Below are 16155 nucleotides of genomic sequence, written 5' to 3'. Positions count from 1 at the left end.
ACAGTATTTAAATGTCAGACGTGGATTGTTCTAAAGGTATATTTCATACCTATTCTGACGAGCTGCGGTAAGATGCTGAGTCTGCAGTTGCCCCAATAGTGCGATTACCGAGTGGGAGCTATACACCGTAATATCTTGTTGGAGAGTTATATTGGCAGCAGCCTGCAAACTATTGTATATCGCTGCCAAGATCTGGGTACAAACAGGGTGGCCCAACGCCACTGGGTCGAGTTTGGAAGAGTAATATGCTATGGGCCGGTGCTTGTCCCCATATTGCTGGGTGAGTACCGCTGTTGAACATCCTTCCAGAACAGTCCAGTATATCTGGAACGGTCAGTCGTACAAGGGCCTACCGAGGGCCGATGCTTGTAACAAGGCCTGCTTCAGGCAACGGAAGGCTTCGAGTGCCTCGGTGGTGAGAGTAAAATTCCCCCCTTCACTAGTGTAAGGCGTCAGCAGCTTTGTATAGACAGCGATGTTTGGTATCCACTGCCTACAATAATTCACCATACCCAGCCAATGACCGACCTCCTTGGCTGTGGTAGGGGCGGGGAATTGGCATATTGGTTCAATCCTACTGGGTTCGAGACTTCTTTCTGTGGCTGTAAGTAAAACTCCTAAGAACTTGACCTTTGTCTGAGCCACCAGGACCTTTGATTGTGAAACAACATAACCCAACGAGGATAGGTGGTTTAATAACTGGATCACATCATCCCTGTTACTGGGCTCGTCAGGACTCGCTACCAATATGTCATCTACATTTCATAGAATTTACAGTGCAGAAGGAGGCCATCTGGCCCATCGAGTCTGCACCGGTCCTTGGAAAGAGCACCCTACCCAAGGTCAACACCTCCACCCTATCCCCAGAACCCAGTAACCCCATCCAACACTAAGGGCAATTTTGGACACTAAGGGCAATTTATCATGGCCAATCCACCTAACCTGCACACCTTTTGACTGTGGGAGGAAACCGGAGCGCCCGGAGGAAACCCACACACACACGGGGAGGATGTGCAGACTCCGCACAGACAGTGACCCAAGCCGGAATCGAACCTGGGACCCTGGAGCTGTAAAGCAATTGTGCTATCCACAATGCTACCGTGCTGCTCTAGAGTGGAACCATGCTCCAATGTCAAGGCCTGGAGTTGGGTCTGCAGACACCGGGAGAAGAGCGTAGGTGAGTTGACGAACCCCTGTGGCAGTCGGGTCCAGGTATATTGCTGTCCATTGTAAGTGAAGGCAAACAAATATTGGCTTTCAGATGCGAGTGGAAGGGCAAAGAAGGCGTGCTGAAGATCAGTTATGGCGAAGACCCGGGCTTGAACTGGAATTTGAGCCACTATGTGGGCAGGATTAGGGACGAGAGCATGTAACGGCTGTGCGATGGCATTGATTGAACGTAAATCCTGTAGTAATTGGTACTGGTCTGATTTGGCTGGTTTAGGCACAGCAAGTATGGGGGTGTTACATTCTGATTGGCAAGGGACCAAAATACCCTATTGCAACAGCTCTCGGATTAATTTGTCTATAGACGGGGCAGCTTGGGGTTTCAGGGGGTATTGCCGAATGGAAGGCAGCTTTACATGGTCCTTAATCGTTACCTTAATAGGTGTAACATTTGTCTTTCCCACTTGTGATGGGTATTCCGCCCAGACCTGTGGATTGACATATTCCAAAACGTCACGTCCCCGGTGATGCTGAAGTCGAGTGTTAATCGTTTCAGGGACCTCAAAATATTTTATGGAAGTGCCGTCTGGCGTGACTTGAAGTGCGTACTCTGTTGGATCTGAATGATCCACTGCCCTCCTTACCATAGGCCCCAGATCCTTGGCATGGTGGTCGTGGACCTGACGTGTAATATGAGGGCCTACAGAAGCTGACTGTGGCCATAAATGTGGTGGTATTGCAACAAAATCGTCTGGACCTTCTTTTCCCGTGATTGTGGCTGTAACCTTTTCTGGCCATTCCGTCCCAATTAACGGCCGGTATTTGTCCTCCAACTCCCTGTTTTATCCGGTTCTGTCACAGGCCAGGGTAACGTGGTGCAGTGAATGTTCAATGTCTAACGTCCACCACTGGGGAGTGATAGAAATATAGCACTGTTGTCTCATCCTCCATGATTGAACCGTTACCCCTTCGCCTCCGCACTCTAGCTGTAGCTGGAAGATACACAGTAAATCTCGGGCCAACAAGTTACAGTCCAATCCCGTAGTCACCACAAACTGATGATCAGCAGACTTATTCTCGTAAGTGACTGTCACAGGTTCAGAAATAGGATACTCACACACCTGTCCTTGGGGCCCCGACAAATGCTGGCTGTGGTCGGATAGTGGTAGTCAAAGTTCTGATTGCACCGAAAACATGGCTGCTCCAGTGTCGATGGGCAGTGTTGATCTCCTATCTGCAGAGAAATAATAGGTTCCCTGTCCGATTGGAGAGTCCTTATGACTAAATTAGCTAGTCAATCCTGTGTTGGGAAAGGGTTTGCCTGGGAGAAGTCAGTGTATCTCGTCTGTCCTCCCCTTGGTGGGTACCCCCTCCTTTGGGTCGGGTTGTCTCCTTCTGCTGCCCGTCTTTTAAAGGGGCATTCCTGTTGCAAGTGATCTGCATGGCCGCAATTAAAACATGCATTGTTCCCTCTATATCTGCCCCGTCCTTTTCTCCCAGTAGACCAATGGCCCCTCAGAGGGGGCGGCGATTGTAAAGCTGTTGGTACATACGGTGGACCATAAAGAGGAGCTGAGGGTCCATTTGGGTGGGTTTGATATCCTACCCCATGTTGATCCACCCACCCAAGGTCACAATATTGGGGTTCCAGCTGGTAAGCCACTGTTTCTGCCACTGGTTGGGGTCTCAGATCATCCTTTTTCATTACATACTCAGTCTTAATCTTTGTAACTGAGCCTCCTTCCTGGCCTTAGGTTTGTGGTCTAAGATAGCAGAAATGTTTATGGGCTTTTGAAATGTGACATTCAACGCATTCAGAATTGGTGCCCGTCTATCATCATCCAAAGCATGGGCTTGCTGGAGTGTGGCGTGGCTAGCATAATTCAAGTGATTGAGATGATTGCGGTACTCTGCTGGGGTTAAAACCTGCTGGACTAGGGCCCAGAGGTCCCTAGAATCAGCTTGATAAACTGAGAAGGTAGTTCTCAGATAATCCACGAAAGCAGCAGGAGATTTCTTCCTGTCTGGGATTGCAGCCAGAATAGCCATCATCTCACTGGGTCTCCATGGGAAATAAATGTCTATCGTGGGCTGGGCAGCCGCCGTCACAGCATCAGGGTTTGGTATTTTCCTAATCGGCAACTGTCTCAGAGTCTCACTAGGGGGCGCTCTAGCTGATTCCTCTGGCTCTTCAAAGACTTCAACGTCCTTCCCTGTCACTAGGGGGAGCTCCAGCTCCTCAGAACCATCCCCATCCTGTTTCTTTGTTCTCATACTTTTCTGTCCTACCATATCAGTCTGAAGGGATCTAGGTGGTATGTGTGATTGTTTCTGGATAGGATCAGGCCCCTCGCTCATTGTCTGAGATCGGGTCCTAGAGCTAACTGGGCTTGTTGAACAGAGCTCCCCTTCTCTAACAGACAGTGAAGATGCTAAAATAGGACCCAAGCTATCAACCGAAGGGGCTGGAGAGGCTGGCATGATTTGAATCTGGGGAGCAAAGACTGGATATAAATTATGATACTCTGGTAGTTCCGGAATTAGTGCAGACAATGCTACTGGTGCAGTTGGGACTCTGGCCGACATGGTCCAATTTTCTAATTCTTCATCTTCTGCCAATGCAAGGCCAGCCATTGAACTACGTAGCCCTTCTTTTTTTTTTTGAGTCCACCCTCTGTTTACTTGCGCGTTTTTTGAATGCACGCTCCTTTTTCAAGATCTCCAGAGTTTTCTGGTTCCCCCCCTTCACTAATTGGAATTCCCAGTTTAAGGACATTTTCTTGCCAACTTGATAACATGATCTTATCTCTTTCCTCTTGGCAATATTGTCTCCATAATCCAGTTAATTATTTTGCTTTCATACTTTGGCTCTTTTTCCAGATTTTTCCCTGAATTTTCTTAATGATGTCCAGGACTTTAGTGCCCCCTAGTGGCCATTCGTCACCCAATTTGTTCTTTAAGGTTGCTGACATTTTCCTAAAATTTCTCGCTTTATCTGGATAAATATCACATAATATTTGCAATGGCGTGCCTGGATCATTCGTGTTATCCAAGCAATTCCCCATAATCTCAAACTAGTCATCAAGACTGCGTTTTTTTCGCCACTACAGTCCAAGGATACAATTTTAGCTTAATCAACTATAGATTTAAAAACACTCATTGAACTGAACCCTCTATATCTGAGGTCCCATCAGTTCACCAAAAACACTCACACATAGAATTAAACCATCATTTTGATGTCCCATTAATTCCAAAACTAACCCAAAACTGAATCATCAATTCTGAAATCCTATCGGTTAAATTTTCTAATCCCCAGATTGACCTTTGATTTCGTCGAGACGATCTTTCCGTACCAACCGCGAGTGACCAGACTAATCAGACCATAAGAAGAGGGAAAAAATCAATGCGCGGTCATTTTCCAGCTGTACATTGTGGACCCTTTTCCACTTTCCTTGTCCAAAATCAGTCTAATTCTGATTTCCCGGTTGGTCAGAACTTGAGAAATCCCGGGTTTCCGGCACCAAATTACAAATGTTGAATTCTTTACCCATCAGTCTGGCCTCAATAAAACTCAAGATGAATTTGTAGGCATAGTATTATTTATTTTTACCCGACTTGCAAGTCTGACTCACTTCACAAAAACCCAGAACACAAGCAGCCTCCTGGGTCTTCAGAATCGAGTGCTATTGGAGACAAAGGAATCTCTACAAATACATTCAAATGACATCAAGTTTCACATAAACGATTCCCATAGGTCATCCTATACCCCTCCTGACCTGGCCATACATCCTAATTGGCTCACTTCTTATTCCTTTCCCCTGGCCTCTTGTTACCCAGCATCCTTTACTCCTCCTCCACTAGACACCCCTCCCCCTTCCGTGCCATGCTTTCTGAAATCCTTTGTCTGTGAACTCACTAGAATTAGACCGGCCTACATCTACATTACTGTAACTAATATATTTCAACTAACTATTTTATATCACATTCGTCAATAGTGGCAGACAGGGGGGCAAGAAGATGGATGAGAATAATGAACAATGGAAAGCAGAGGGAAGACCAAGTGTAGGGAAGCTGGACCCTGACAAGGCTTCATGAAAAACTCACAAACAAGGGGGTCAAAGGGATAGCACATTGTTTACTGGAAGGGGATGTATGAAGAGGCACTGAGTAGAGGTCCAAATGGGGCATAGGCACCACGCAGGTGATGGGCTCAGTATGGGTTGGGAGGGGGGGAGGGTGGGCAGTGATTGAATCGAGGAACAGACTTCTTCTTGAGGCTGCTAGCCTGCTCCTCAGGGTTACTGATATCCTGCAAGGCCTGGTGAAGACAGGTGGGCTGGAGAGAGTGTGCTGGATTGGTATTTAAATATGGCGCTGGGAACCTTCAACTTATCAGCTGACATTGGGTGGATGAATCAGCTACCGTCCCGCCAGGTGACTCTGAAGCGATCTCACCTGTGCAAAATTAATGAGGTTCCAAGTGCAGAATCTGGCATGGAAACTCACCATTCTGGTCAGAGGGACAGGTGCCGGCAGAGTTGCCTACTACCGCACTTAGTCTCAAAATGGGAGAATTCCACCCTACCTCTTTGCAGAATTCTATTAAATCAGTCGGTCACATCTTGCCGTTACAAGTCCTTTCTGACTGTCCTTGACTAACTCATGCATTCCAAACTGCTCACTATTTTTATCTAAAGTTATGGATTCCCACAGTTTACTGGAACAGCAACTTGCATTTAAATGGCCGGGTTAACATAGCAAAATATACCAGGATTTTTATCTGATTATGCTCTTGTGAAGCACATAGGGTTATCTCACTGTGTTCAAGGTGCTATACAAGTTATTGTTGTTGTACTATGATGAGGGCAGCACGGTAGCATTGTGGATAGCACAATTGCTTCACAGCTCCAGGGTCCCAGGTTCGATTCCCGGCTTGGGTCACTGTCTGTGCGGAGTCTGCACATTCTCCCCGTGTGTGCGTGGGTTTCCTCCGGGTGCTCCGGTTTCATCCCACAGTCCAAAGATGTGCAGGGTAGTTGGATTGGCCGTGCTAAATTGCCGATAGTGTCCAAAATTGCCCTTAGTGTTGGGTGGGGCTACTGTGTTATGGGGATAGGATGGAGGTGTGGACCTTGGTAGGGTGCTCTTTTCAAGAGCCGGTGCAGACTCGATGGGCCGAATGCCTCCTTCTGCACTGTAAATTCTATGATTCTATGAAGATCTCCAATGCCAATTCAGAATCTGCAAGCATCTAAACTTCATGCTCAAAACATCTTCTAACTCCAAATATCCAATAGTGATTGGCTACAATAATATCAATTATAAAAACATATAAGAAGTCTTACAACACCAGGTTAACGTCATTAGTTGTGGTTATGTGCAGAGGGAAACTAGTCGAAACATTATTTTCTGGTGGTTACATTTTTTTCCTTTTCTTTCCTTGTACTGAGCACTAGCCATATAACATTTCAGATTGGATTTTAAACACTCTAGATTTTAAACAGTCTTGTGTTCTTCAACACAATTAATGTTTTATTAACAGTAGCTATAATTTAATAGGTAACAAATGCAACTGGTTAACTACTATCTAATTTCTAACCCTTTTAACTTGCCCTGGCCTCTATATATACACACAATCAAAACACAGAGAGGAAAGAGGGGGGTAGAATAATGATGAAGGCAAACTTTTAAGAGTCTTTGTTTCAGATGGACGTCTTCCAGTTTCTTCTTCAGTCTAGGCTTTCAGGTGGATGTTACCTTTTCTTTCAGCTTGTGATGGTTTTTCCTGTCGACTCACAGAAGTAGCAGCCAGCAATCGAGAGAGAGAGAGACAGCTTGTTCTTTCAGAATCTAGAAGCTTCTGCCTTCAGACAGTAGGCAGTAGAGAGAGAGCTGCTTCCACTTTGAGGGTCCAGCGGCTTCTCCTGGGTTCTCTTCGAAAAACCCCACCTGAAAGGAACCAATTGCTATCAGTTGCTGGGATGAATACTTTTCCCTGGCCAATCCATTGGCCACCAGCCAACCAATCAAAGCAAACCCCTCCAATCTTTTGGATGCCATAAAGTCTGGGTTCTTCACCCCAAAAATATAAAACTTCATAACACAATTTGCAATTCTGACACTTCGAATTTCTTACTTCCTCGGCTCGACTTAAAGGTATGCCTCTATTAACTATCCACGGACCAAAAATAATGAAGACAAAATAAAACAAATATGAACTAAGTGAATCAACAGGAAGGGCCCTTACTCTAGGAACTGACCTAATGAAATGAAAATGAAATGGAAATCGCTTATTGTCACGAGTCGGCTTCAATGAAGTTACTGTGAAAAGCCCCTAGTCGCCATATTCCAGCACCTGTTGGGTACTACATCAAGAGCGATTTGGACTAAGATGGGCTAAATGTTCCACCTATCTATCTACTTTGTGAACTTGGTCATTGGGCATATTCAGAAGTTCCTCCTTGGCAACTGCATCATCCAGACTGTCTGTATTCTGGATCTAATTCGCTATTTATTGCAATGTTGATACATCACTTACTGTGTCAATATCCTATATTTCCTCACATTCCAATATACTCTTGCAAGTATTATTCTCTTTTCGTAGATACAATTCCTATTTTAAACATAAATAGCAACCAACAGATAGAATATGTGAAATGTGAGCACAAATCCTTCACGCTTGATCTTTGTTCATACCTGAAAGGTTTGATAATGTATATAAAATCATCCAGAGCAGTTTCACATCTGCGAACTTGGAAAAAACAGTGTAATCATTCATTTTATTAAGACAGCAGACATGATTTTCTGACCATTAAACGTATTGTTCAGTACGTCAAGGGCGAGAGTGCAGAATTTAGAAATCTGCACTCTCAGCATAGCAGTTACACTAAAATAAAGCATTTTCAGGGAAGAATTATTGTAAGTTGTAAGCTGCACTGAAGGATCAATCCATCAGCAACAACTGGTGTTTATTTATTGAAAAGTAACTGCAGTTCCTGGGTATATGAGTATTTCTAATTGTGTAATTTCAAATTGTTTATAGGCTACCCTGATCCTGAAGTTATTTGGTTCAAGGGTGAACAGCCTATCAAGGAGTCTCGTCACTATCAAATTGAATACGACGAAGATGGAAACTGCTATTTGATTATTTCTGAGGTATCTGCACACGATGATGGCAAATATACTTGCAAGGCCATCAACAGCCTAGGAGAAGAAACCTGGACATCGGAACTCATTGTGGAAATGATGGAAGAAGACGAGATGAGTAACACTGACTCAAAGTAAAAGTGTTGCTTGTTTGGATGTGCCTTTTCTTTGATGTCAGATTCAATACTACTAAAACACTTGCAAAATAAGGTTTGACTATGCAAAGTTCTTTGTTAATTTCCAAGGGATGGAAAGTGTTCATGAATATATGTGTTCTATGCCTACGAAATCGCGACTGAATATTGCGGTCATGCCCAGAAATTTAAGATTAGAACCCACCCACTTACCTAATGATGGATATATCTCCATGAGAACACCACAGCATATGTACTATATATTCAACATTCAGTTTCACCCACATTTACCAATTTACAGCAATAATCACTTTCTTTCTCAGAGGGATTTAGGAATTTTTTGGACCCTAATGTTTCTAAACCAGTTATTTTGAAACCTGCCAATTTAATCATTTGGTTCATTGACCCAGTTCTTTGTACATCTCGATTTGCATCTACAGATGTATGAGAGACTGATAAATCTTATGGATCTCAACCACCTTCTTCGCTTGCAGATGAATGGATCTTTCTGTGATCCAAAAGATATTTTAAGCACATATTTTGTTTACCATTACACTACACCTTTTACATTTGTTATGTTTTCACGTTGCTTTTTATGTCTCACTTATCTGATTTTTGACAACCCAGTTGATGCTTTTACTGGTTTTGTAACACAGATCTCAAACAGGAGTCCAACACTCCAACTTCTTTTCATCAAGCAGTTATTCATTTTTATTGCTAGACACAACAACATACAGCTTGGTTTATGATTTACAATAAAACCCTAACAATGTAAACTTCACAGAAATGTAACATTGGTTACCAAATCGTGCTGTTTGAAAATTAAACAGGAAATTATTTTTAATATTACTGTATCACTTTACAATGTGCACTTTGAACCTAAAACCAACATTGGGAATGGAACTCGCAAATTTATACAACCTGAATGTAAGGATAATGCCATGAGACATTGCAAAGTGTATTGTTAAACAGTACTGAGCTAAAATTCAAGATCAGAGAATAAATAGACTGGATTTAGCATTGTCCAATCCAGTTGCTTGTTGATGCAGTAGAGGGGTCTTGCACTTCAACGCAAAAGCCCTAATTCTCTCTGGTTTCACCCACAGCATGGAGTTTGGCTGGCAATGAGAACACATCTAAAAATCCAGCCTTCATTTCACGTCTTAATTCCAATTGCACTCAACATTTTGGGTCCCTTTCAATTCGTCCTTGCATTTTTAATTAAGTTTTCCATGATTTGCTCTTGAAGGTTTCCCTATGTTTTGCTTTTTTCCTTGCCAATGTTTTCTTTTATTACTCTTGGTTTCTGCTGACTTTTAAATCATCCCATGCTAATTGGCACGGTATTCCTTCAGGAGGTCCAAATATAATGCAAAACTCAGAGAAGAATCTGGCTGTAATGAAGAGTTCAACTATTGGAGATGCAGATATACCAGAGCTATTTTACCCTGCATTCAGTGCTGCCTCCAAGGCCAATGTTTTCCACACATGCCTGGACATATCAGAGAGAGGATTCTTTTTGTTCACAAGAGCAACCTACGCAGAAGTGTACAGGATAATCTGTAAACAATATTTGGAAGAGGAACAGGTTTATCAAAGAAGGGAAAATTACCACAGCATGAAGTTTTCATGCCACCTAACTCTTCCAATACAATGGACATCTGCTGCATCAGGAAGGGGACAAAGTATAATCTTTCCTGTGTAGAGGAGGCATCAGCTGTATAGGACAGCTAGCTTTCACTAGCTGGCAGACTTTCCTTGAGTGAAATACATTGTTGATGGCACTCGAGCAGGCATCATGACATTTCATAGCAAACCTTTGGCCTACTTGTAAAGAGAAGGTTTTACTCAATTACAGTTCAGGTGATAATTCACCACAGAGGTATCATTACATATATCTGGGGCCATTATCTAGGAAGGAGCCATGATGCGTTCATTACGTGGCAGCTCGCAATGCCCACATTATTTGAAGTGGAAGAAACATTGGTTTGCTGGCTATCTTCTACGTCCTTACTGCTGACCCTACTGAGAAACCCTTCAACACTAAAGTATGTCAATAATATGTTTGCTGTTCACTGAACATCTCTGATTTCAAGGAAAGTGCAGTGTTTCAAATGGAACCATCTAGAGCATGTAACGTATCTCAACTTAAGTTTGTACATGTGGTCCCCACAAGAATTGTTAGCAAAATTGAAAACAGTTACTTTCACCTTCCTCCTGATACAAGAAAGGTTATTCCTCACCTGGAACCAGTTACAAGGGATCTGGGTGGCTGCATTGCTTCAGTCAGTGATATCTCTCCATGCTAATCGCATCTCGAATATTTGACTAGAAATTTGGCTGCAGATATGAATGGGAAGACTTTCCTTGGGTGCTCCTGCTGCTGCAAGACCTTTAAGCTTTCTGCTGCAGAAATAGCAATGCTGCCCACATGTTCACCGATGCCATTGCCAACAATGAGTCACTTCTGTCAACGGCATAAGTTTTCCTTTAATGACAAGCTGCAGCCTATGGTGAGGCTTACCATTTAACTCAAGTTAAGTGAGGTAATCCTGTTGAAAAATTCAGCAAGATACTCCCTCTGTGCCAACTCAGTCAAATCTATGCCATGGACCAACTCAACCATCTTTGCTATCATTAGAAAATTAAGGTTTAAGTATTGACATAAGACCAGGTTAGACTATACCTTGTGTGAATTTGATCAGGACCAGCTTTGCACCTCCAAATTTGCATTGATACTGTGTCAAAAATTGCTAACCATGGATTAGTTGCAAAGTGAAAGCATCATATTACTGTTCTGTCATATTCATATCTAAGCTCACATCGTGTATAATACTGAATGTCAAAACCTGTGACATGGAGCAGTTAAACCAATTTTAGTTTAGATGATAGACAGCAGCAATCCAAGTAAAGGAACTTTGTAGTTAAGCATTTAACTTTTAAGTGAGTTGGTTTGGCAACCAGTGTTTCATTTGGAAGTCATCCTTATTTCCAACCATTTATAGTGATATAAATAAATTGTTTCAGATTGTAATATAAAGATTGTACAATTTAAATTTAAACTTCATTTACTACACATTTCAAAAATGGTTATAAAACTATAGTTCAGTTACATTTTTCATTGACGTATTGTGCAGATTATTGTTGTTATATACCAAAGAACAACATTTTTAAAACAATTTCTATCACACAAACGTATTTTTGGATCCCCGTTTTAGCTGCTTAAGCTAGTCTAGAAATCCTGTCCCATAGGAAATCCTAATTTCACAACATTATTTTTCAGCAAATGCCACAGTTATTATCCCTGTGACTTATTTTGACCTGGCATGTATCTTTTTATTAACTCAAATATCTTTAAACATTACAGTTTTTTTATGATAGCTTATTATTCCTAAAAAATCACTAACAGTTACTTAAATTTACATTTTGAAACTGATACATTTATATTTATACATTATGGGATTCCAAGTGATTATTTATGAATCAACATTAAAAAGATTATAATGTACCACGGAATGCAAAACATAACGCTGACCCCTGCTAACTACCGTTTCTAGAAGTGGCTTCTACAAAATCAATTAATTTTGGTCAATTCTGATTTTGGAGAATGCCTAACATATTGCATTTCTGTACACACAACACATAATAGTGTGACTGACTGCTTGCTATCCAAATTGCGAAGGGGGAGTGGTAAGTGAGATTTCTTTGGGATTGAGGTGGCTCCAAATGTTGGACCTGGTGATAGAAGCTCGTAACCAAGTCAACCCAGAATAGGATAGCTGAACCAATCAGGGTACTTCATTCTAAATGATTGGCCAGCCAACCAAGCTCACTGATAAAATCTAAAGGTAGATCTGTCACCAAGATTGTTGGCTACAGAAAATAATGAGTCCAATGCCCTGAGAGTACGGTGGTCTTGCTCACCAAGCAGTGCGCTCTATACTGGTACACAATGTAGTGGCCAAACCCCTGGAGCACCAATGTGCACATTTGGTTCCAACTCTGCTGACTTGTGACTTAGCTCTCGACCTCTGAGCAAATGTACTATGTCCCTATGAAAAGAGAGTGCGTGCTTTATATTGGATCAACAGAAATTTGACATCCTCATCCTGAGGCCCCAGCATTACAAATCGCTGTCATCAGCCAATTTGATTCACTCACATAAAATCAAGAATTGCTAGATCTGGCAAAGGCTCTGGGCCCTGACAACATCTCACAACTACTCTGATACTGAAGCTGTTTGTGTCCAGAATGCAAGCCTTGACAACACTATGGCTTGGACTGAGCAGCAAGTAATATTTGGGCCACTTATATATCAGGCAATGGTCATCTCCAGCTAGAGAGAACCTAACCATCTCCCCTTCATGTTTAACAGCATTGCCATCACTGAACTCACCACCATCAAGTTCATGGGGTTACCATTGACAAGAAACCTAACGGTACCAGAGATATACAAGAGCAGCTTAGAGGCTGGGAATTCTGCAGCGCATATTTCACCCCCCCCCCCCCCCCACACACACACACAAACACACACACACACACAAACCAGTCCACCATCTACAGGGCACAAGTCAGGAGTGTGATGGAATACTCTCCACTTACTGAGATGAGTGCAGCTCCAACATCACGCAAGAAACTTGACAACATCCAGGAAACAACAGCCCGCTTGAAAAGCCCCTAATCACCACCTCCTTAAACATTCACCCTCTTCCCCAGCAGTGCAGAGTGGCAGCAGTGGGTACCAAATACAAGATACATTGCAGCAACACACCAAGGCTCCTTTAACAGCACTGTCCAAACCTGTGATCTCTACTTCCGAGATGGACAAGGACATCAGACACACGGGAACACCAACTGCAAGTCACACACCATCCTCAATTGAAATATATCACCATTCCTTCATTGTCGCTGGTCAAAAATCTAGAACTTCCTCTCTAGCAGCACTGTGGGTGTACCTACACAACATAGACTCTAGTGGTTCAAGAAGACTGCTCACCAGCACATTCTCAAGGGCAATTAGGAATGGGCAACTGCTGGGTGTGTATGTGTGTGTGTATTGCATCCATGTAGTATTATGCTGCATTTTGCTAAGAAATGTACATGAATTGAAAACTTGAAAGCAGAATATGTAGCTCTCTATAAGAAGCATGAATGTTATAACAAATGGAGAGACAGAGGTGGCTATTGGTAGTAAAAAATTATTATTATTATTAAATAAAGTCATCATTGTCCTAGATGACCATAGGCTACTTTCCCCTGTGAGGGGGAGAGCTGACCAGTGGTGTTTAACCTGAGGATCATCACACCTCAGGTGAGGAGCAAGGTTGAGAAAGCAAAGCTTTCATTAATAATTTCAGTCGGTACAGAAAGTGAACCCACACTGTTGGCCTTGCTCATAATGAACACCTCACGATAGTATATACAAATATTTTGTGTGTCAATATCATCTCACCTATATTCAACAATACACTAATTCAAGGGCTATTTTTGTGTGTGTCTCTTTGAATGTCAGCCAGTTTTTATATTACAACATTTTGTCTGATTAAGAATTGGTCAGATTTTAACAGACCTGATGTATTCTAACAGTACTGCACTGTACTATGGCATTATCCTCAATATTAAAAATTTGGCATTTCGAAATGAGAGATGAAAGGACTTTGTTTAAAATGTAACTGTAGTTTGCAGTGGTTTCCGAGGTTGGAACTTTTTTTCAACTCTTTCACTCGCATGTACCAGATTTAGGTTTCAATAAATGACCAATAGAATAGCATATCTTTTCCACTGCTGTCTTATTGCTTAATAAATGCAATTATGGATTTAAAGCTGTACATGATATTCTATCAACATGAATTTAATTTAGCTAAATGCAAAAAATTATTTCCACCATAATCTATGTGAACCACATTTTAAATTTGGTAATGCCTTTTCCATAATTGTATGAAATAGGTATAACGTTGATGATGCTAACAGCTACCAAGTATTTGTATTTTGGAAAGCAGTCATTAAAGAAATGGGCAACACTTCAATTTTTTTCACCATTTTTTAATATTATTTTCTCCTTCCCAGAACGTGTTTCTTCAGGCAGGGGTGTAGCTTTATAAGCAATGTCTAACCCATTGGTAGCTAATTCAAATGACGGTGCTCTGGTGCAAATTCAGACAGGGGCCATCAGTCGGCTATTTTGAATTCAAAAGATGTCAGAGCAAACTCTGATCCAACCTTTGTCTGATATGCACATGTGGATTTTCCAATGGGTTGAAACCACGGCAAAGACCTTGGCTATCTCTCCCTACTCCGTGGCTCTCAGGGCTAACTGTAATTCATCACCATTGAACAAAGAACAAAGAAACGTACAACGCAGGAACAGGCCCTTCGGCCTTCCAAGCCTGCGCCGACCATAAACTAAAATCTTCCACATTTCCGGGGTCCATATCCCTCTATTCCCATCCTATTCATGGATTTGTCAAGGTGCCCTTAAACGTCACTATCGTCCCTGCTTCCACCACCTCCTCCGGCAGCGAGTTCCAGGCACCCACTGTGTAAAAAACTTGTCTTGTACATCTCCTCTAAACCTTTCCCCTCGCACCTTAAACCTATGCCCCCTAGTAATTGACCCCTCTACCCTGGGAAAAAGTCTCTGACTATCCACTCTATCTATGCCCCTCATAATTTTGTAGACCTCTATCAGGTCGCCCTTCAACCTCCGTCGTTCCAGTGAAAACAAACCAAGTTTATTCAACCTCTCCTCATAGCTAATGCACTCCATATCAGGCAACAACCTGGTAAATCTCCTCTGCACCCTCTCTAAAGCCTCCGCATCCTTCTGGTAGTGTGGCGGCCAAAATTGAACACTATACTCCAAGTGTGGCCGAACTAAGGTTCTATACAGCTGCAACGATTTTATACTCAATGCCCCGGCAAATGAAGGCAAGCCTTCTTGACCACCTTCTCCACCTGTGTTGCCCCTTTCGGTAACCTGTGCACCTGTACACCTAGATCTCTCTGACTGTCAATACTCTTGAGGGTTCTACCATTCACTGTACATTCCCTACCTGTATTAGACCATCCAAAATGCATGACCTCACATTTGTCCGGATTAAACTCCATCTGCCATCTCTCCGCCCAAGCCTCCAAACGATCTAAACCCTGCTGTATCCTCTGAAAGTCCTCATCGCTATCCGCAATTCCATCAACCTTTGTGTCGTCCACAAACTTACTAACCAGACCAGTTACATTTTCCTCCAAATCATTTATATATACTACAAAGAGCAAAGGTCCCAGCACTGATCCCTGCGGAACACCACTAGTCACATCCCTCCTATCAGAAAAGCACCCTTCCATTTCTACTCTCTGTCTTCTATGACCTAACCAGTTCTGTATCCATCTTGCCAGCTCACCTCTGATCCCGTGTGACTTCACCCTTTGTACCAGTCTGCCATGGGGGACCTTGTCAAAGGCCTAACTGAAGTCCATATAGACAACATCCACTGCCCTACCTGCATCAATCATTCTTGTGACCTCCTCAAAAAATTCTATCAAGTTAGTGAGACACGACCACCCATTCACAAAACTGTGCTGCCTCTCGCTAATACGTCCACTTGCTTCCAAATGGGAGTAGATCCCGTCTCGATGATTTCTCTCCAGTAATTTCCCTAACATCTACGTAAGGCTCACCGGCCTGTAGTTCCCTGGATTATCCTTGCTACCA

General features: G+C 42.6%; 1 protein-coding gene across 6 annotated transcripts in view; it reads left to right on the top strand.

Moving 5' to 3' along the window:
* LOC140390388 (myosin light chain kinase, smooth muscle-like) overlaps positions 1–14473 on the top strand; it is a 612875-nt gene extending 598402 nt beyond the window's left edge. For all 6 annotated transcript variants that reach the window (XM_072475553.1, XM_072475527.1, XM_072475536.1 and 3 more), the window contains one exon: positions 8210–14473. In XM_072475553.1, the coding sequence (XP_072331654.1) occupies positions 8210–8451 (242 nt within the window). In that variant the 3' untranslated portion in view covers positions 8452–14473. The remainder of the gene's footprint in view (positions 1–8209) is intronic.
* Positions 14474–16155: the final 1682 nt, after the last annotated feature.

This window comes from Scyliorhinus torazame, chromosome 2 (genome assembly GCF_047496885.1).
Source record: "Scyliorhinus torazame isolate Kashiwa2021f chromosome 2, sScyTor2.1, whole genome shotgun sequence".
NCBI classification, from domain to species: Eukaryota; Metazoa; Chordata; class Chondrichthyes; order Carcharhiniformes; family Scyliorhinidae; genus Scyliorhinus; species Scyliorhinus torazame.
This window is presented reverse-complemented; position numbering and strand designations above follow the sequence as displayed.